Source organism: Notechis scutatus, chromosome 1, assembly GCF_049901735.1.
Source record: "Notechis scutatus isolate UNSWTSFEM ecotype Mainland chromosome 1, rNotScu1.2, whole genome shotgun sequence".
Taxonomy (NCBI): domain Eukaryota; kingdom Metazoa; phylum Chordata; class Lepidosauria; order Squamata; family Elapidae; genus Notechis; species Notechis scutatus.
In genome coordinates, this window is record NC_142009.1 from 144492481 (window position 1) to 144515518 (window position 23038).

The 23038-nt window shown below is 38.9% G+C and overlaps 1 protein-coding gene across 10 annotated transcripts in view; it reads left to right on the forward strand.

Moving 5' to 3' along the window:
* The window catches only part of ZC3H13 (zinc finger CCCH-type containing 13), a 48725-nt gene that overhangs the window by 24673 nt on the left and 1014 nt on the right, over nt 1-23038 (forward strand). For 4 of the 10 annotated variants that reach the window (XM_087947796.1, XM_087947798.1, XM_087947823.1 and 1 more), the window contains exons 4-19: nt 1245-1407; nt 5813-5921; nt 7333-7472; nt 8167-8324; nt 9039-9239; nt 10309-10476; nt 11928-12238; nt 13884-14339; nt 15252-15434; nt 15861-16317; nt 16599-16702; nt 17862-18863; nt 19823-20326; nt 20777-20926; nt 21905-22105; nt 22522-22685. In XM_087947796.1, the coding sequence (XP_087803922.1) occupies nt 1245-1407; nt 5813-5921; nt 7333-7472; nt 8167-8324; nt 9039-9239; nt 10309-10476; nt 11928-12238; nt 13884-14339; nt 15252-15434; nt 15861-16317; nt 16599-16702; nt 17862-18863; nt 19823-20326; nt 20777-20926; nt 21905-22105; nt 22522-22685 (4471 nt within the window). Of the gene's footprint in view, nt 1-385; nt 407-1244; nt 1408-5812; nt 5922-7332; nt 7473-8166; nt 8325-9038; nt 9240-10308; nt 10477-11927; nt 12239-13883; nt 14340-15251; nt 15435-15860; nt 16318-16598; nt 16703-17861; nt 18864-19822; nt 20327-20776; nt 20927-21904; nt 22106-22521; nt 22686-23038 lie in introns of those variants that run through there. The other 6 variants (XM_087947815.1, XM_087947820.1, XM_087947807.1 and 3 more) reach the window with 3 other exon arrangements.

Consider the following 23038-nt stretch of genomic DNA (forward strand, 5'->3'; position numbering starts at 1 on the left):
GTCTGCAATATTTAAAAATGGCACCGATTGCTAATATTTTTCTGAGCTTAATTCAAGAAGTTAATCTCAACCTTTAAGCAATTTAAACATTTGATCCTATCCTATTTTGACTATCCAGATATTAAAATTTATTAACAGACACAGAGGGCCCACCTTGGGGGGGGCATATGAGAAAACTTTATGTACCATTTTCAGCAATGGGAAACTCCTTCAGAATTAAGATCCGTTCTCGTTCTTTAAACTTCTTTAGAAGGTGGAAGAACAAATTTCTTTAATCACATTTAAATTAAATTAATTAAATTAAATTAATGTTTATTACTTTTTAATATTTTTAAATGTTCATATTGTTTTGTTTCCATAGACTTTAATTTAACAAGCATACTACCTTGGTAACATTTGTACCAAGGTAAGGAAGACATGCAGAATTATTTTTTAATGATAAATTTAAAGAGTTCAGATTATTTTTGATTTATTTGAATAATTGATTTATATTTATCATGCTCCCAACCATTTTTGAGAATAGACAAAAAAGAAGTGAAGCTTGGTCAGGAATTGGATGCTGTTGGAGATGGTTGATCAACATTAACTGGCTTTGTTAGTTTGATTAGCTTAAATCCCACTGATTAAGTTATGTTAGCCTTTGATTAGCTCAGCTCTAAATCTTAGTTAAGTGTGTCATGGTCCAATTAATAATACCCTTGTTTATGCATTTTTTGTTGGTCATTGGTTAGAAGGGAAAATCTTTAATATTTATTGGGAAATTTTCTGAATGGAAAATTAATGAAAATAATTCAACTAAAAGGATTAAAGGATTGAAATACAGGTTCACATTAAGGTTTAATAACTCTTACATGTTTGTTCAGTCCACAGTTTTATCCGATATGGTTAACTAGCTATTGTGTGATATCATAAAACGTCTATTTGTGTAACTTTTTCTTCAGGGAAATGAATTAGTGTCTTTGAGAATATGCCCAATGATTTTTTCAGTGTGCTTGCATTTTCGCTACCGTTGTTAATAGCAGTTTAGCTTTATTAAAATAATCAGACAATTTCCCTTCACCTCGGGCAGGATCAGTTGTGATTTGTTATGCATTAACATGACATGAACTGTGTTAAATAAAATAGAAAGATTGGGAAATGAAACTGAACTACAGAACTGCAGGACTTAAAACCTACAATTAAGCTATCTTTTTTAAATAATAAACTTTATAGAAGCAGCTGTATTTTCTGTCTTCATTATACAGGTCACCAGAAAGGCCTACAGGGGACCTTCGGGAAAGAATGAAGAATAAGCGGCAAGACATTGAAAGTGAATCCCAGAAACATAATACAGAAGAACAGCCTTCTCCTGTTAGGGTAGGATGCATATGTCTCCAGGATTTCTACAATAGTATAAGAAACAGAGAGGTGTGTCCTGTAAAATATAACTCGGCATAATAGGTTGGATCCAGGTTTGTGTCTTGATGAGCTTCTTAGATTTATAGAGGGAATCAAGAGGATCACTGCTTGATCTAATCGATGGTTGATTTTCACCAATTCCCCATAGTTCTTGTATCCCTTGGTACTACTTTTCACAAAAACTATCCAGAGCGGTTTCTCAGAAACAGTGGGTCTGCAAAGGCATGAAGGACTTTGCAAATTTACAATCTTTTATTTGGAATGATGTCAGGCTTTCATGCGCCCCTACCTAGTGTTGATTTTTACCATCAGTTATTCAAATATAATAAGTAAACCACAGTGATATGGGAGCAGCTCCCCAAATTTCCGATTCAGTAGCTGCAAAAATGGGGAAGTGTAGAGTGTTTGGTGCTATCTGAGCTTGGTGGTTTTCTTGCAGGTGTTTCATTACCAAACTCAGTAACATCATATTTCTTTTGCATTTCTGGGTGCTGAAATAATCTTTTTGATGTGTATTTTTCAAGCCAACCTCTCTCCTCTTTCTTTGTATACAATTAGTCTTCAACTTACGAGTGGTCCCTTAGCGACCAATCAAAGTTACAGCCAACCCAAAGCACAGGACCTATCACCTGGATTCAAAGTTAATGATGATCTGTGATCTGTGGGCAGTTGGCCACACGGCTGCATTTATGGCAGTTTGCAGCTTCCTACAGTCAGTTTAACAATGATTTTACCAAAAACAACTAGTTACTTGCGATTTTTGACAAAACTATCCATAGCAAACCACTGATTTTGTTTAATGACCATGGCAATTGCTTAACAGCCACTGCAAAAGAAAAGTTATAAAATTGACCCTTTTATGACCCAGTATGACCTATGTACTGAGCAAGCTTTATGACAGTCGTATGTTGAGGACTACCTGTACTCTTCCTTTGGAACTGAAAAAGATTATCTTTAATCAAGCAGTTCTTGATTAACCACAGCCATTGGGACTGGAATTGCCATCACTGAACAACAACAGTCGTAAAACAAGATGTTGTAAAACACGATGGCAATTCTAGCGCCTCTCTCATTGATGTTAAATGAATCACCATGGTCACTAAGCAAGAACATGGCATGGTGATCATTTTTAACCCAGTCCCCAATGATTGCTTGTCAGAAGCCAACAAAGGTTGCAAATTGTGACCATGACCTGCTGTGATGTTGTAACTGTGAGCCAGGCATTGAGTACTCAGATTGCGATCGTGTGACCCTGGGGAGGCTGTGATGGCCAGAACTTCAAGGACCGCCCGTAAGTATCACTTATTTAGTGCTGTTGCAATTTGAACAGTCACTGAACGAGTGGTTGTTTCAGTGAGGACTGCCTGTAAGAGTTTGTAGGGATGTTGTTAGGAGTTGTTATGCAAAGAAAAGAATCTCACTCTAAATACCTAACTTGTTGAATGACTGAATAGTTTTAATTTGCCCATGTGGGGCTCATACTTATGGTCACTTCAATTTCTAAGTCTTTTCAAATATGTTTTACTCAGGTCCAGTGTCTTTGCCTGAGTTTCATTTTTTTCCTTACGTATATATGCCTTAGTTTTCAGAGTCATGTGGCAGAGTCATGGGCAGCATATAAATTTAATAAATAAATAAATAATAAAATAACAGCTTATATTTTTAAATCATTGTAGGAAGTTGGAATAATGACCAATGTTAGATTGCATTATTTGTTAGAAAGTTGTGAATTCAATCAAACGTGGAAGTCTTTATTGTTTTGGATAGGAAAACTGGCTGATGCATCTGGGAAAATTGTCATTAAGAATCTGTATTTGAGGAGATACAATTTGTATTATATTATTTAAATATATGTTTAACTTGTTAATTTAATTATTGGTGTCATAACACCGTCTTACTTACACAGCAACTGAAAATTAAATATTTCATATCTTGTTAATCGTGTGTTAATGATTGAGAGTTTGAATAATAGGATTTTTAAAATTCCTTTCAGATGTAACAGAATAGTAGTTCCATTATGCGTTCAATGAGAGAATTATCTACATACTGTAAGAAATTAACTAAAGTTTCTTTTTTAATTATAATTTCTTATAATTTATCATCTTCTTGAACACTTATCCTGTATTTAAGACTACAGTTCGGACCAGAAATTTCTATTGTTAAGCAAGACAGTATTTATGCATGCATGCCACCCATCTTAAGAATCAGGGCAACTCTGATTGGCTTGTATGTCATGGTGAGTTGGAAGGTATGTTTGTATGTCTTCCTGAAATATCTTCAATTTCTTCACCAGCTGTGAGGCATTAGCTTCCAGGTTATGTTGATACAAAGTTGGAGCCATTCTTCCTTCTACGTGGATAATATATTGTGACGCTGGCTCCTGCATAACCTCAGATCATAATAGAGCCACCTCTATCCATAATAGCTAAGAAAGTGTTCGTTTTTCAAATGCTTTGTCTTTTTTCTCCAAATATATCTTTTAGTCGTGGGCAGTTAAATTGTTGGTTTTTCAGTCCAAAGCACTTAATTTCAAAAACATTTTAGGTTTATCAAGGCTTACTTTAATGTTTTTGTGATGAGATCAGAGTACCTTTTTCTGATAATTTTCTCTTGATCATCATTGTATAAGCAGTGTTGCACTATGGACCTGTAGATGAGTGTTTTGTTTTTAGTTTTTGAACATGTCAGTAGCAATGATCTGTGAGTTCTGTTTTAAAGATTTGACCAGCAGAATTTTTACAGATCTTGCCATAATCTCAACAGTTTCATGTAATTTCCATTTCTTAAATATATTGCTCATTGTTAAACTTACTAGCTAAGTTTAATAGATATTGTTACAACCTTCCTATACTTGATAAGGGTGAATGATCTTGGTTTTCAAATGCTCAGACAGCTGATGAAATGTGCCCATAGTTGTTGAAAATAGACAGAGGAATAATCACAATCAGAGAGGATAGAAGGTTCAGCATTTATTCATCTGTGAAATTGTGTTTACGTGGCTAATTGTAGGTCTAAAGAATCAGTTAACCTTTTGGAACCTTACTAACAACTACATTAAACAAAGTATTACTGTATCAAGTGGAAGGGTGTCCAAACCTTGTCACCTGCTATACTCACTTTTGAATTTGTAAACAACTTCATATATGTATGCATTAGTTGTTCTGAATTATGTTGTTTACAAAGTTAAACTTCCTTACCGTATTGAGATGTTAGCTTCTTTTCGCGTAGAGATTCAGTGAAATATATCATTTGACCAGGGATTACTTTTCATGCAACTGTAGAGATGTTAGGGAAGTTTGTTAGAACCATCAACAGAAGGTAACAACATTGGGAAAGAGCATTATATGGTTGCTTTAAAATATATTTGTGCACATTTTATACATTTAAATGTTAGAAGCCTATAAATCCAAAGCTACTGTTGGAAGACTTGCAGAACCAGGTTGAGAATTGATCATCTTAGAGAAAATCTATCTATGTATGTGGTCACTAAATGTCAACATCAATCAATCAGAACAAAAGTTATTTTAGAAATGCGCTAAACCATGTCTTAGTTTAAAAGAACATGCAACAATGAATGTTTGGGTTTTGACTACTTTCCCACTTGGTTTATTCTCCTCCTTAAACTTCTATTTTAAATTATATAGAAATTCATGGGATACAAAATGTAGCATTCAATTTTAATTCCAATTTTTGATTTGTGAACAGAATGTACCGTCAGTAAAATACAGGCCTATTTTAGGGGATCTTAATTTTAAGAGATAAAGAAGTCCTTTGCATGTCAAGGCTGCCCCATTGCTGCCGTCTTGTATTTCCCTTAATTACTGCTTCCTATAATGTGCAATGGGAGCAAAACATTACAAAATAGTCCTAAAGCCACTTTAAAAACTGGCTTCCAAATTGTGATTTCTTTGTTAAATGCTGTTTGCTATAACTTCTACTTCACACATTATAGGGAATTTGGATTACCTGCAACGTCTAGGTTTTAAACTTTCATGAATGGAGTGAAGTAGCAACTAACAGTTGGACATCTAAGTGCAGGAAATTTTCTGAAATTACCCATTTATAGAGGGAAAGAGCTTGTCCAAATCATAATCAGTATTAGCCTTCAGTTTCATATTGATATTCAAGGACTTTAAAACCAAGGGCTTGCCTCTGCTTAACTTCTGGAATTCTAAGCCACAGTTTAGCATTTGATCTGGAGTTATACTCTTCTCTGAGTAGGTTTCTTAATATATATTATTAAATATATCAGAACATTTTATCAATTTTGATATTTCACCATAGAGTTTTTGAAAATTAAGAGTTATGAAGTCAGCTGTGAACTTACACCACAGTATATGAAAGTAACATTAAAATAGATTTCATGTTCTACTTTGAAAAAAGCTAAGTAACTTTTTAATGTTTTTTTCTGTAGAAAGAGTCTACAAGAGGGAGGCACAGGGGAAAGGAAGATATTAAAATTACTAAAGAAAGGACTCCAGAAAGTGAAGAAGAAAATCCTGACTGGGAAACAAATAGAGACGGTAAACAGAATATGCCATGAAACCTTCCAAACAAATTAACATGTATTTTGACTTGCCATTCTAAACCTTTTATAAAGGTCAAGCAAAAGGTAGATTCCCTGTAGAAATTGCTTGATTTTTTCTCATCTCTCCCCTACCCCTGTAGAGTGTATGGGAGGGGAAGAGAGTTCAAGAGAATACTCTAAGCCAGGGCTCTCAAACTCCTAGCCCGTGGGCCAGATGCATCATGCACTGGCCACGCTCACACCCAGTTTAGCGAAGGGGGAAAAAGTCACACGATGCTGCCGTGATGATGGGAGTTTGACACCCATTCTCTAAGCTGTTCACACTGTGTGTTCACAACTCTCATCCCCAGTTGCCAATGTGATTGCATTGCTTTTGATGTATAGAAGAGCAAACAACTTCCTCTCTTCCTCTCCCATCTCTCTACTTTTCTTTATCCTGTAGAGTGCTCTGTTTTGAATTTCAAAATAATACTATAAGCTATTTATGTAGCCTGCAGAAATCACTCCCCACCATGCCACAGAGTAGAGAGATCGGAGAGAAAGAGATTTCAAGTGAGTAGTGCAAGCTGTTTGCATCGTAAACCCACAGCTCCCAATCCTAGACTGCCGGCATGGTTGCATTGCTTTCTGTGTTTAGAAGAGCCAACAGTTTGCTTGTTTGCAGTCTCTTCCCCTACAGTCTTATCTACTCTGCAATGTGTGTGTTTGGAGGCGAGTGGGGGGGGGAATGCAGTTCAGGCACAGGACAACACATACTAACATATGACTGAGGGATTGTTGTGATGGTTGTAAATGGTTACAAGTGGGCTATAAAGTTATTCTTTCAGTACCGTCGTATTTTGGTGAACAAATGGTCGGTAAATGACGATTATCTTTTTGCATTTTACCATAGATTTACAGATTACTTAATAGCAACCTTTAAAGCCATTAGGATGCACTCCTGGTCTTGCCTTGTTTGAGATGTCATTAGTATGCAAATTTCTAGAAGAGCAAACCTTTGTATGCTGTTGCTACCTAACTTGGGAAGCAAAAACAGCAGAAAAGAGGATAAAAGGAGGAGCTGGGAAGGGACTGTGTTCACGTATGAAAATTTAGATTTGCATTTAATACAGTCTATGGCTAAACTATGAGAATGCAGATTGTTCCAATAATTAAATGGACAAAACACATATTCTCTTTTGAATCTGCTCCCAGTCACAAACTGCCAGACTACTGCCACCGCTGAATAACATTCAGAAATCATGTTCACCGCGTAATTGGAATCACTCTTAAATGAAATGGGAAATCACAATAGTGGTATATATTGAATTACGATTATTATTTTTAGAGTGTATTTATATAAAGAAAGAGTTTACTAACCAGTTTTGTTCCCTTTGCCCTTCCTGCCTTCTTTTTCATAACTTAAGATTCTGATAACGGAGATGTTAATTATGATTATGACCATGAATTGTCTTTGGAAATGAAGCGTCAGAAGATCCAGAGAGAGTTAATGAAGCTTGAAGAAGAAAACATGGACAAAAGAGAAGAAATAGTAATTAAAAAGGAGGTTTGTATCTTGAAAAGTATCACTGCATAGTCATAAATAACTAAATCAGTGGACATTATTGAATAAAGCAATTTTCAAATCTTCAGGATAATAATTCCTGTTAATCAGATATATACATGTGTGTGTGAGAGAGAGAATGACTGATAATACCATATAGATACTATACACACCAGAGTTGGTATTCAGCAGGTTCTGACCAGTTCTGGAGAACCGCTAGTGGAAATTCTGAGTAGTTCGGAGAACTGGCAAATCCCACCTCTGACTGGAGATTTTACAGTATCCTTCCCCTGCCATGGCCACCAAGCCACGCCCACAGAACCAGTAGTAAAAAAGATTGAATCCCACCACTGATACACACATATACTTACCCTTGCTGTAGTTCTGAATCTGAACTGTTACATGACTCCTACTAGCATGGAAAGCTAATGACATGTATTGATATTTTAGAGTACATTTTAAAATGTCTGATGAATGCCTATATATCAGCTTGTTTACTTGCCAGATAAATAATAGAATTTAAAACTTACTTAATTTTTGTCTTTCAGTGGTTCTTAGAGGCTATGTATGCATGTGTATAATGAATATTATATAAAGGAATTGCTTTCTGGTATGGATCAATTTCACTGATCCTTGGTTCTTATCTGTGGCAAGGCCATTGCTAGATTTTATAAAATACTAATTGTTTCTTTTTAAGATTTCTCCTGAGGCAGTTAGATCAAAATTATCATCCTCACCTTCACCAAGGAAATCAAGTAAATCTCCAAAATTAAGGACAAGCCCTAAATCTTCCTCCACTGCCACCAAGAGAGAGAAGAAGGTTTCAGCGGTATCTTCTCCACTCATGGAGCAGAGGTAAGTAGATTGGCATATTTTATAACAACATGGTTATCTCTTACCATGATAGTTGTTGTGGGTTTGTGCCTTTGTTTGCCAAGCAGTCCTATGGCTCTGGGGGGTGGGGGAGGGGGAGGGGCGGGAAGGTATTCCCAAAATAAGATGACCAGCAATATTGGCAATATATGGAATAGGATTTTTGTGAGGGAGACTTCTACGAAATTTGCAAAATGCTAAACGCCTGTTGTTGATTCTAGACCTGTTTTTTTAGGTGAAGACCGCTTACATGACAAGGGTTTCTCCTCCGCTTTTCCCTCAGTGCAATGTTCCCTTCAGATCTGCTTTGGCAAATATCTCTGGAGCAAGTTCTGAGGATGTAGATGGGAAAGTGAATTTTTTTTTTCTCCTGGGTGATTGGATTTCACTCTTTATATGTGTACGCTTTTGCCAGATGGAAGTTTGTGTAGCAGGTAGGCCTATGCAACCAGCTCTTAGACAGAGGCACATGCAGAAGATTTAGCCATGGCAACCCCATCAAGAACCGCAATTGTTCATTTGAATAACTATGGGAGACCTTAGGTGGACGTTTAATGCAATGTTTGTGTGCTCAGCTGCTAGATCTAGACTTTTGTACTTTAGATGTCAGAACATACTGCATGGGCATTCAGGAAGTATTGTTATAATACAAGCTGATTAAAATTTTAAAATACTGGCTTGTATATTGGTTTTTAGAAATTCAAAAAATAACCACAATAAAAAGAAAGGTCCTCGCACGCCTAGCCCACCACCTCCAGTACAAGAAGACTCCACCCAAGGGAAAAAACATAAGGAAAAATATAAAGCTAAAGAGCGAGTAGAAGAAAAGCCAAAGGAGATAAAGGAAAGGGGACGTGATTTTGAGAGACATAATAAAGAAAAAAAAGAGAAGCAAAGGTAAATGCAGTTTGTTTAGTTTTTTCAGTGTCGTTATCATTTTGTTCAGAACATCTTCGGATTACTCCTAAAAGGCTAGAGCAAAATATAACATTCAACAAGAAGCCATGGTCTCGCTCCACCCAATTTTGTGATCTTCTTTCTCTCTGTGTTGCCCGCCCCATGCATTCCCAAACTGTGTTTCAAGAAATCCCTCCATCTTCCAAAACAAATGTGAGACAAATGGGCTTTGTGTGTGAGAAAATGAATGGGAAAGGGAATCACTTCCTTAATGGAAATATGCCTTGGATGATTAGTGTTAAGGGATGCTAGAGAGAGTCAAGTGTGGCTCCTGACATGCAAATGTGTTAATGGTCCCAAACATTGGGTGGCTTGGCTTTCTTTTTTTTAATTTGTGGAAATAGATAGCAACCAGTTATTCCATCTTCAGGTCGCTGACAATTTTTAAAAGATTTTTTTAAATCCTACCTTTATTACTTATAAGTAACTTAATGCAACAAACATACCAATAATCCTTCCTCTTCCTATTTTCTTCATAACAACAATCCTATAAGGTAGGTTGAGTTGAGAGAGAGAGAGTGACTTCATCCAGCAGCTTTCATGCCTAAGGTGGAGCTAGAACTTGTGTTCTCCTGGTTTCTAGGCCACCACCTCAAATCATAGAACATAGAATCATAGGGCAGAAAAGGGACTTCAGAGGTCTTCTATCCACCCCCCTGTCAAAGCAGGAAACCTTATATTTTCCTGGTCCAATGGTTGTCCAATCTGTTTTTGAAAACCTCCAGTGATGGTGCATCAATAACTCCAAGGTGCAAGCTATTTTATTGTTTTCACTAACAGGAAAAAAAATTAAGTTGGATCTCTCTTTAACAAGCTTGCATTACTTCATGTCGTGCCTTCTGGTGCTTTGGAGAATAAATTATGCCAAACTGGCACTTCTAGTATATTTTCTAGGAAGGGGTATGTTTTTCCCTTAAGTGGAGATTTGCTCCCTCAAGCTATAAACCACGGTATTCATGCTGTTGTTAATGACAGTTTTGTATATGTTGGCTATATGACTCTTCCTCAGGGATCCCTCAGAAAGTTCCCACAGACAGAGGCGTTCACCTAGTCCAGAAGACCATTCTGGTAGCAATTCTTCTTCACGAGAGTATTCTCCTGCCACAAGAAGAAGGCAGACATCTTGGGCTCCATCTAAGTCCAGCAGCCATAAACATTCTTTTTCACCCCCCCGCAGGTAGGATTTTTTTTAAAAAAATTGTGTCTGTGTATTTTAGACTTTGTTCATTCATGAGAGTTTGCTGCAACATGAAACTGCATTTTATTACATTTTTATCCCACCTTTATTACTTTTTAGAAAGAATTCAAGGCGGCAAACATACATAATATTCCTTTCTCCTCTTGTTTTCCCCATAACAAAAACCCTGTGGAAGGGGCTTGGCTGAGAGAGATTAGCCCAAGGTCACCCAGCTGGCTTTGATTCTCTTGTTCTTATTGTTTGTCCCACATGGTTGCACGGTCTGCTTGCTTTTGCAGTGTAATTGCTTACTCCCTGCACTTGAAAGATATAAAATGTAATAAAACTGTAACTGTACATAAAGATGTAAAAAAATGTATTTTGAACATCAGGAAGGACTGAAAACAAGCACAATTTAATCATAGCATACCAAGTATGGGTAATCTCTGTCCCATATACAACTCATTAAAGTCCCCAAACTAATACTCATTCCTCCCACCCCCACCCTGTTTGATATTCTGACACTTGATATTGTCCTACACCCCCCCCCCTTTTACTGGGGAAGAAGAGATAACCATTCTCTTATCAGCTCCAATGATCCTCTTTAAAAATGGATTCTTCCTCAATTTTTATTCTAAAGCCTAATTCCTGTGTGGGAGACAGAGTGTGGGAGAGAAACAGAATATTGGATTTTCCTTTGTGTTTGTTACAGAGAATTTTGCAGGTTTCCAGGGATGCCCCTACCTATTTTGGATGGTGGCCTCTCTCATAGTTGGGATGCAAGCCCTTCATGATTGCCTAAGGCAAGTTAGAAATAATCGTCCCATACTGATAATACTTGTGTTTTCCCGAAAATACAACTTACCCCGAAAGTAAGTCCTGGTTTGATTTTTTACACGTGCACCCAATATAAGCCCTACCTCTCCTAAAATAAGCCCTAATTTGAACCCCGCCCACTCCAGGGTGCACGGGTAAAAATTAAGCTGATGCCTTTTTTTTGGTAGGGGAAAAAAATATAAGACAGGGTCTTATTTTTAGGAAAACACAGTAGAAGAAGTAAAGCTGTATGTAGGGTGTTTTGCACACATGGTAAAATCGTGAGCTTTGAGAAATGCTATAGATAAGAAAATGAAAATTGACCTATAATCCAACAAAGTTTGCCCAGGGAACGTTTGTTGTTTGGTATACAGTATATGGATATTTAAAAATGATTTGAATACTGCATATTTTTAGCCACCCAAAGCCAAACATACTGTTAAGTTATTAATGAAAACAAATGCCTTGCCAGGAAAATTGTGTACAGGCAGGAATCAGCTTGGCTTTGGAACTACTGCTCTACTTTTGGAACCAATTTGAATGCAGTTTTAGCAAGAGATCATTATAAAGGTTTGTGTGGGTAGTGCTCAAAATGTATGTAGCACCAAGATGTGTATACAGTTCTGTGTTTGCAGGTCTGCTTCACCACCAACACAGCATCATTCCCCTGTTTCATCGATGCATCATTCCTCTTCATCTCAGTCGAGTTCTTCTATTCAAAGACGTTCTCCGTCACCACGTCACAAAAGAACCCCTTCCCCCTCTTACAAAAGGACAACTTCCCCACCTGTAGGTCGGTCTTCTTCTCCTTATCCTCACCGAGCATCGCCTTCTCCGCAGCAAAAACAGGCGTCTTCCAGGCACCGTTCACCAGTTAGAGAGAGAAGCCGGCATGATCACGAGCGGATTTCACAGTCACACGACCGTCGCCATGAAAGAAGAGATGGTATGAATAATTATCAAGACTGTATGAATACAGATAGTCCCTATTTAATGGAACCATTCTTGGTTGTTCAGTCGCTAAGTCTTGTCCACCTCTTCACAATCCCTTGGACCGGAGCATGCCCTAAAGGGCCCCCCCTGTCCTCCACTGTCTCCCAGAGTCTGCACAAACTCATGCCCATTACATCAAGGACACGATCTACCCATCTCATCCTCTGCTGTCCCCTTCTCCTTTTGCCTTTAATCTTTCTCAACATCAGGGTCTTTTCCAAGGAGTCCTTTCATCTCATTTGTTTATGCCTTTTAATAAAATGGGTTAGCTTGAAAAGACGCTTCTAGAGTCGTGGAGCATCTGCTTTCAAATGTGTTTTTCAGAACCATTTCCCTACCTTTGCTCTGAATGTTAAACAAAGTATTATGCAGACTTTCAAAGTGGGCAAGGAGGACTTTTTAGAACTTTTTGGATTAGGAATTAGAACGGTTTTAAGACTAGCAATGGTAGAATAAGAATTACGCTTAATCAGCATCAAACATAAATATGTGTCATTCACTACAAAGATTCCTTTGAAATATTTTGTTTTCCATGTTCTCCCCATGCTTTTTAATACATATAGTCCTCGACTTAATGACCCCAATTGGGCCCAGAATATATGTTGCTAAGTAAGAAATTTGTTAACATGAGTTTTGCCCCCCCATTTTACAACTTTTCTTGCCACATTTGTTAACTGAATCACTACAGTTTTAAATTAGTAACCCGATTATTAACTGAATCTGGCTTCCCCATTGACTTTTCTTGCCAGACGTTTGCAAAATGACTCGACACTGCAACCGTCATAAATAAACTGTTATAAACACCAATTGTGAAGCATCCAAATGTAAATCACGTGACCTTGGGGATGCTGTAACAGTCCTAAGTGTGAAAAATGGTGATAAGTCCCTTTTTTCAGTGCCGTTGTAACTTTGAACAGTCACTAAATGAACTGTTGTAAGACTACCGGTAGTCTACTACAGCAGGGTCCCCAACCGCCGGTCCGCGACCGATGCCGTCCGCGGAACAACTCTTACCAGGTCCGCTGGTTGCTGGGCGCTGCCATCTTTTTGGTAAAAAGTGCTTCGGTGAGCTTTTCCGGGTAGAAAGCTCACCGGGCTTTTCATCAAAAGATGGCGGCGCCAGCGCTTCAGTGAGCTTTTCCGGGTAGAAAGCCATTTCTACCGAAAAAGCTCACGGAGGCGTAAGCGCCGCTTATCTTTTGGCGAAAAAGTGCTTCCGTGAGGTCACCGGAAGCACTTTTTCGTCAAAAGATGGCGGCGCCAGTTGATCGCCGGGCAGCGGCGCCCAGCTGATGCGGTACCGGGCGCAAGCGTCCAAAAGGTTGGGGATCCCTGTACTACAGGACTACCTGTAGTACCTTCCAGGCTCTGATAAGCAGATTTGCATCGCACCCTAAGAGACGGGTTGCCTGCTTTGTTACCTCTGTAGTCTATATGAAAATTGATATTTTAGTTCATAGAACAAAGCCAATATTTATTCAATAAATCACAGTTAGAAGATTTATTTCACTGCATATGCAGTTTAAAGAGCCTTAACGAGGACTACCTGTACTATTAAGTTGATCGTATATTTACATTTGAATGTATTTTACTTCCAGAAACGAGAGGAAAAAGGGGAAGAGAAAGAGACAACAGGGATGAACGGGATTATGACCAAGAGCAAAGTACCCCCAGAGATCACAGAGATGATCGAGAATCCCGGGATGGACGGGATCGAAGGGAAACCAGAGACAACAGAGAACGCAGAGATCCAAGAGAATCTCGGGATGCTCGGGACTCACGGGATGCCAGGGATTTCAGTAGAGACAACAAAGAAAGCCGGGATCAGAGGGACTTACGTTCGACACGTGACTCACATGACTACAGGGACAGAGAGTGTCGAGAGCATAAGAAAGAGGAGCAGTATTTGGAGGAATCGCGTAGCTATGCAAGAGCCCATGGCAGGGAAGATAGTTCTCGAGCTGAAAGTCGTACAGACTCAAGAAGTGAAACAAGAAATGAATCCAGAACATCTGGAAGAAGCAGAGGGAGAGGTCCTGAATTAACAGACAAGGGTATGTAATACATGAAATAATAGGAATGTTACACTATTGGTTTACATTAACATCTGTTTAATCAATAGAGTTGAAATGAATTACACTACAGATCATTTCTTTTTATGACTTCACCAAATTTGGTCACTATTATCCATAGGACGATGATCCTATATGTATATCTTAAAAATTATTAAATAATGTGGAACAGATGGCAATAATTATCACATGGATTTCTCCTTTTACTAAGAAAAAAAAAAAGCCCTATTTATCTTAAAAGAAGATGAGTTGATTTTAGTCATACATTGCTATTGAGGAGGTCCTTTCCTTTAATTCACTGTTATGAAATGAATAAGTTTTTGAAACACAGTTTGGGAGATTGTATGAATGCAGACTTTTTTGCCAAAGCAAAACTGTTGAAAAATTAGTCTAAAGACTAGCTTTTGTTTGAGAAGGTTTGTTAGCCAGATGATTTTAAACCTTTCTGTTATTGTCAAACAAGGCTTCCCTTTTCATAGTGCTGGATTTTGTTTTGAGTCTGTGATTTTTTTTTTCAACATTTGTTTTCTGAATCTGAATTCCTTTTAATTCACCACAGAGTTTGATCTCTGCTTAACTGAGATGTTGCAAGCTGACAGATCTTAAATTGCTTTGATTTCTGCATGTGGAGTTCTGTAGTTTGAAATTTATAATTGAAAAGGACAGGCTTTTAAGCAAAGCTTCCTTATATTTAGCATTTTTATGGCAAATATATTCCACAAATTATTATCCTAGATCAGGAATTACATTTTAACTTGCCTGAATGCATATTGGCAGTTCTGGTCCATAATTTACCAATCTCTTTATGAAATACGGTTCTTTTAGTAAATCTGTAGTAGCTAATTTTGGCAACGGAGATTCTTCCATGTTTTCTGCGTGTCTTGTTTTCAATAGGCAATCGAGGAACAAGAGGCTCTCAAGTTGATAGCCATAATTCTAGTAGTAGCTACCATGACAACTGGGAATCACGGAGCAGTTACCCTGACAGGGATCGCTATGAAAGCCGTGAACATGCAAGAGATTCTTCTTTTGAAAGAAGACATGGAGAAAGAGAGAAGCGTGACAACAGAGAAAGAGGTAAGTATTCTTCAGGAGTTTTTTTGAACCATTAACTTGTTAATGGATTCTTACTAAAAGGGCATAACAGTAGAATAACATTAAAGATGAATGTAGCTGTGAAAGCTACACTGACATGATGAACTTTAATTACAAGCACTAGTAATTAACTAGCTCATTTAGCACAATACTGTTTACTGAGAAAATTTCCCAAAGAAATTTCAAATTCAGGGTCTTTTTTGCTCTACAGTGGAGTTGTCATTTCCCTCTCAACCTTTGATTTCCCTAGATTTTTGTCATTATGGATACCCAATCTAAATAATACCATCAGAATTAATTATTTCACATCTGTTGGAGTGATTTAACATTAAAGCATTTCTGTGCACAAATAATGAAAAACAAATTAGATGATTATAAATTGGAATTAAAACCTGTTTATCATTACAGATCAGAGGCAAAGCTCACCCATACGGCACCAAGGAAGAAATGATGATATTGACCGCGATGAAAGACTAGAAGAACGAAGAGTAGACAGGAATGAAGACAGGAGGGATGAAAGACCTAGGGAGCGAGAAAGGGAAAGGGAAAGAGAGAGAGAAGCAGAACGTGATCGGGCCCGTGAGCGAGAACGTGAGAGAGAAAGAGATAAGGACAGAGAACGGGAACGGGAACGGGATAGAGACCATGACAGAGAACGGGACCGAGAAAGGGAAAGAGAGCGGGAAAGAGAAAGAGAACGAGAAAGGGAAAGGGAAAGGGAGCGGGGCCGGGAAAGAGACAAAGAAAGGGAACGACAGAGAGAATGGGATGACAAAGAGAGAGGAAGAGAAGAACGCAGGGACAAGAGAGAAGATGTCCGTGAAGAAAGGACCACAAGAGATAGTCGTGAAGAGAGGAAATCAAAGTGAGTTTGTTGTTTTAAAAAAGAAAATAAATAATTATGCAGCCTGAGACAGTAAATGGAATGAACAAGCTATACCCAACATTATCCAAACAAACATTGACCGTTCATATGTCTTTCTGTAAACAATTTTTTTGGAAAAAGGATTCTTGACATTCAACTTAAATTTTAAAAGTTGGTGTGTAACAGGGCTGTTTGTATTTATGCTAGAAGATGGATGAGACTCCTCAGAACTTAAGTACTTCAAATTTAATGACTAACGTTTTCTTTTTGTATTAATGCAGAAAACGTCACAGAAACGAAAGTAGCCCCAGCCCTCGGAAATCTCCTAAACGCCGCCGTGAACATTCACCTGATAGTGATGCCTACAACAGTGGAGAAGATCAGAGTGAGTGGAAGCATGTACTTACTAGCAAGAGTTGCCCACACAGTTCCTATGAACACAACAGCCGCTGTGTTCTAAGATAGGGTCTGCCAACCTTCAAAACTTGCCTTTTCCAATTTACAAGTTGTTTTGTTCTCACTTGAGATTAGGCAAGATTTTGACCATCCTTTTATTTATTTATTTGTTGGTCCATTATTTTTGGTACCTAGAACATCATGTGAAATTGTACATTGGCATCTGCAGCTGAGGAAATTAAGTTAAATTGTACAGTTAAACTCTTGTATTTACAGGTAGTCCTCACCAGTGGTAATTGGGACCAGGAACTCCCCATCACTAAGCAACAGTGTTATAAGGCACAGTGTCACCTGGCTGCTTTGACTTGCAATGGCAGTCCCAATTGCCATTGCCATGGTTAGGTGAATTCTACATGTTCACAGTTCCCAAAGTCACCATTTGCAATCTCCTTCATGCTTCTCCATTGGCTTTGCTTGTCCGAAATTGGCAGTGAAGATTGCAAATGGTGACCACATCATAATTGTGGAGCTGCTTCCCGAGTGCCCAAATTGTGATGACATGTTTTCGGGGATGCTGTGATGGCTGCCTTACACCTATGGCCTACTTCCTTCCTTTTAGTTCCGACATTCTTTAGTTCAGTCATATAATGTTGTAGAATTTGATTTCACTTCTTCTTTGTCCTTTCTCACAACAGTTTCAAAACTTTAATAAGTCTCTTTTGTAAACCCAGTGTAAAAAAAGTTATCCAGGTCACTCTTTGTTTACTGTTTGTATATCCCTTTTAACTATGACGAGGAATAGAATAATTTGTTGATATTGCCATTGTGGAGAAGGCTAAAGTATATTGTAGAAAATCTATAAATTGGTAGTGTTTAGCAGCCTGACTTTAAAACGGATTATTTTTTAAATTCATTTGACTTTGAAGAGGAGGAATGTATTTTTAGGAGGAGGAGAATGTGTATACGTGCTGATGATTTTCCTACAAGTAACTTTCATGTCAACCCTCCAATCTTACAGAATAATTTTCTGTTCTCATCACAAAAAGTATAGCCGGAACTTTTTCTTTTTTGCTCTAAGTTAAAGAATATTCCTAGATATAAGAATTGGTTCCAAAATGAGGTGTCGTGACATATTTTCTTTTTTATAGATGAAAAACGGCGTTTATTGAGTCAGGTTGTACGTCCTCAAGAATCACGTTCACTTAGTCCTTCACACCTCTCAGAAGAGAAGCAGAGCCGTTGGAAAGAGAGCGACAGAAAGCCAGAGCGAAAGGAAAGCCTGAGACATTATGAAGAAAGCGACTACAAAGAACGGAGTACTTCTGGGGACAAACAGCGAGATCAGCGAGAGGGAAATGAGAGTACAAGGAGCAGAATCCAAGATAATGTAAGCAAACGGGATTCTGAAGAGCACGAGGCAGTAGATCACATGCACGAAGACAAGAAGAAAGCTAAAATACAGAAAAAAACGGCAAAGAAGAAGAAAGAGGAAGATGGGGGTGGGTTAGAGCGCTATATCAGCGAACCGCCAGCAGAGAAGACTCAAGTGTTTTCTCCCAAGAAAGTCCAGAAAAAGAAGAACGCTGAAAAGAAGCGCAAGAGATCCAAGGGAGATTCTGAGGCTTCTGAGGAAGACAGTGGCCCCCATCAGAAGAAGAAAAAAGGCCCCAGGACACCACCCGTAACCACGAAAGAAGAAGTGGTGGAAGCAGCGCCCGAGAAAACTGCAGTAGTGGAAGTTGCTCCCAAGAGGGAGGACACAACGTTTAGTGACTGGTCAGATGAGGATGTTCCAGAGCGTGGGGAAACGGTTCTAGAAAGGACTTCTGAGGAGCCCCATAGAACTAGCCACCGTACACGAGGTGAAACCATAGAGGTTTCTCACAGGGTTGAAGAAGCCACTCACCTCCACCCCGCAGAGCAGAAGCGTAGCAGCAGCCTCTGTAGCAACAGGAGCCATACTTCAAGTAGACTCCGATCACCCTCTAATGATTCTGCACATCGCAGCGGAGATGACCAGGCTGCAGTGAAGAAGATGTTGCACAGCAGTTCGAGCGACAGAGACAGGAGATGCCTTGAAATCGCAGGAGAACGGAAATCCAGAATCGATCAGCTGAAGCGAGGGGTTGCCAGCCGTAGCACCTCTTCTGGTAATTTCAGTTGTGTGGTTGTCTTTGCTCCTGTGCCAAATCCCTGGGTTGTCATTGGGAGGCCCAGAGTTTGGGATAGGGGTAGGACAGAGGCTCAAGGAGCTACTGTGAGGACGGATTTGCTCTTGCCAGTGTATAATGGCTAAGCTTATAAAATTGCTTTATAAAGGGTAGTAGTAATAACTTGTTTGGGGGTAATGTCATTCAAGCAGAACTTGGAAACCCTCAGCCCGCCTTTCTTTCCTTCATAGCCTACAGTTAGGCTTTTTAGAAGTTCATTTGTTACTGCTAGTTTGCAAAAAAATCTTAATCAGTAGTCCTAATGCAGGGGTGTCAAATTTGCATCGTCACTGCGGCATCACGTGATGTATTGGGATATTTTTTTCTCATAGGTGTGGCCAGCGTGTGACACATCTGGCCCATGGGCCACGAGTTTGACATCCCTTCCTAATGGATCTATTTTAAGTGAGGGAGTTGGAAAAGAAAGGAAAAGTTAATTCCCCCAATATGCTTCGCTTCTTTGGCTCCTTGCCTGGGTCATTGAGCTCTTAAAAAGGTATATTGGGATCATTTGAATTTTTTTCCAAATTTTATTTTGGGGATGAGTGTGACTCGAATGAGAGAGGAAACATGAAACTGTTTGTGGAATGGGTGCATGAGGAAGGTGAAACAGGAAGGGAGAACTAGGCATTGATACTGTTGGCCTCAACTCTTTCTACCAGTGGTATCATGTCCCTGGCAGATTTTCTGCAAGGTAGAAATGTTCCGTTAGAAGCTATAAGGAAAATAGGGAAAAGCAAAGGATTTGTTTTCAGGTCAGTAAACCATGAGGTTGTACAATCTGGTGTAGTGTCTGGATTTGTTGTCTAACAGACCCTTTCCTTTATTCTGAGTTCTGAGGTTTTTTTCTAAATGAAAGTCTGATCGTCTGTTTTGATGGGGTTGATTGTGTGTTCTAGATCGACAGGATTCAAGGAGTCACAGTTCAAGGCGAAGTTCTCCTGAATCTGATCGCCAAGGTCACTCCAGATCTGGGTCCTTTGACAGCAGAGAAAGAGTGCAGGACAGAGACCGGCATGAGCATGATCGTGAACGGGAAAGAGAGAGACGGGATGGGAGGCAGAGAGATTGGGACCGAGATGCAGCCAAATCTGATTGGTTGAGGAGCAGAGACCGGGACAGGATTCGGGAACGAGACAGACAACGAGAAAAACGAAGAGATCTGGACCGTGAAAAAGAACGTCCGCTCCCTGAAAGTCTGGAAAGAGAGAGAGGTGTCAGCACTTCCTCTCAAGCAGAAATATCCAAGCACAGTGAGACCAAAGCAAGTAAAGATCATCAGGCTTTTGAGGCCCCCTGTCTGGATTCTGCTTCCCAGGAGAAGGAAAGGCAGGATAAAGACCTAGGTGCTTTGCAAGGATTTGAAGATGGAATTGAAGCAGAGAAAGTGGAAAACATAGAAGGTAAGTCATTCTGAAAATACAAATGCTGGCAGTTTTTCTGCTTTAAAACAAACATAAATGACATCATTTAATAAATCATCTTATTTGAACATTCTGAATTTCAGGTTTCCTCATATAGTTTTTGAGCAGCATAGTTACTGGTGGACTCCACATGAAGTAGGTTCTTTAGGAGACTGTACAGTAGCTAACTTTACTTTCAAAACTTTTCCCAGTACAAATGATATTTTTGCTCTCTGAAAACTCTTGATGATGGTGGAAGAGAAACAGGGAGGAAAAAAGAGACACAGATTAAACCCAGAGTGCAGTTTCTCTGATCTGGCTCCAGACACGAACAACAGGCAAACCTAATTAGGTCTCCTGCATCATCTCATTTAGCGTGCCATTCCTGTTGGATCTGTAGAGAGTTTGACAGAATAAGTGCATTTTGCAACATTTCTGTCTGTTTTGCAGGTGGAGATGATGAAACAAAAATAGATGATGTGCAGTCAACGGAATCTGGTGCTGGAGAATATGAGCCAATCAGTGATGATGAATTGGATGAAATTTTGGCAGGTGATGCTGAAAAAAGAGACGATCAGCAAGATGAGGAGAAGATGCCAGGTAAGCTTAGCAAAAATCATGTACATCAGTCGTATGTGTATTAGAAAGCCAAATTATTGTTCCAAAATTATTATTTCTGACTTGAAACAATAACCTGAAGCCTGCCCAATCTATGCACAAAGAAAATGAATCGTCTTGATAAAGGTAATGGAGCTGTTCCAATTTAGCTGGTCATGAGAAAGAGGAGTGTAGGAAACTATAGTTTAAGAAATATCAGTGCCATAGCCAAGAACATAAGAGGCAGGCCAAAGGTGGTACAAAGTTACCCAGATTCCCCAATCAGTTTTGTTTGGATGAGCCTATGACCCATGAATCCGTGCATCTTGCATTTTTAGATAAACATTTTTAAAACAGAGACAGGACAGGCCCAGTCCGGTGATTCAGTCCCTGGGAGTTTTCCTCGAGAAATGACAGGGTCTTGTCTTAATTGAAGAAGGCTGACTGTTATGGGCGAAGGAGCTCCTCTCATTTCTTCCATAAAGTTACTTTCCTTTTGCCTCTGCAACAGTTGGGAACAGGTCAGAGTCTACTTTCTTTCCTGGATCTTTCTCAGGAAGCAGATCTGAAAGAAGATAAAAACAGCTGTACCCTAAAGGGGGGAGGGGGAGGGGGGAGAGAGCAAGTTTCCTACAAGAGTCCTAAGCCAACCGAAAGGAGGTCTCCTCCTGCTTTGTTTTTTCTTTGAGCGGGATAGTGATTGCCTCAGAGTGAGATTTGCAACTGATCTTCCCTGTTTGCAGCCAGGAAACCATTGCAACAATCTTTGTGCCAGCCTAGTGGGTACTTTGGTATCTAAGAGATAATGTTATTTAAGAGTAAACATTTGCATTTGTCTTATTCTACAATTTATAGTCTCCTCTTAGGTTTTACTCATTTGCTTTAGTTACAGGTTTTCTGTTGCTTATTTAAGAAAAGGACTGAAACAATAAATGAAAATATCTTCAGTTTTGTTTTTTGTTTTTTTGTATGTGTTTGCAGATCCGGTGGATGTCATTGATGTAGATTGGTCTAGCCTGATGCCAAAACAGCCAAAAGAGCCCCGAGAGCCTGGAGCTGCTCTTTTAAAATTTACTCCAGCTGCTGTTATGTTAAGAGTTGGCATTTCCAAACAACTGGCTGGCCCTCAGCTCTTCACAAAGATAAAAGAAACTTGTCAGAGATCTTTGGAGAAACCTAAAGGTAAATTAGTTTATTCCCAGCAGATCATGAAGTTAGAAAACCTTCAAAGTTCGTATTAATTTTTGTTTTTGAGCACGTGTCACTCTGAAAAGACTACTTGTAATTGTGCAGGGTCTGTTTATAAATCAGAGCAACATGCTCACCAAGATAATGCATACAGGTTTGTAAGGACCTGATAGAGTTGTTCTGTTGAAACAATTTTACTCTTGTCTTTGTGTGTATGAAATCTCTTCCTGCTACGGAGAAGGGAGCTGCTCCGAGAGAAGCGGCTTGGACTAGATTCAGGGAACTGGATATTGGGAGAAGAAGTAGTGACTTCGCATTATTCTCTAAAGATAGTATCTTGACTGATATTGGAGATCTGAACCCCCATTTTAGAACACTTTAGATCTCATCGCTATATTGCCTCTTTGTAGATGCAGAGAGCCTTTTTGAGCATGAATTTGGGGCTCTGAATATGGCTGCCCTACTGCGAAAAGAAGAGCGAGCCGGACTGCTATGCAACCTGGGCCCTTGCTGTAAAGCTCTTTGTTTTCGGAGGGATTCTGCCATCCGCAAGCAGCTTGTGAAAAATGAAAAGGCGAGTACCGGAAATGTATTTTAACATATAGTAAACTTTGATGCAAAAATCATTGGCCATATAGTCATCTCATTACATAGCTGCAACATATTTTGCTCATTTATTTTTAAAGTCTTTTTTCCTCCTCTTTGTGAAAGCAACATGAAGTTAATAAAAGTTCTAAAAATGGGATTATCACTTTGTTGAGCAGCTATTGTTCCACTGAAATAATATTCAGAGTTTTTCTGTGAAATCCATGGTATTCAGAAGTGCTTAATATTCGAGCAAGCATAATCTTCAAAATGCATTTATTTGTTTATTTATTTTTATGTGTCATATTTATATGGCCATATTTTATTTATTTATTTTTATGT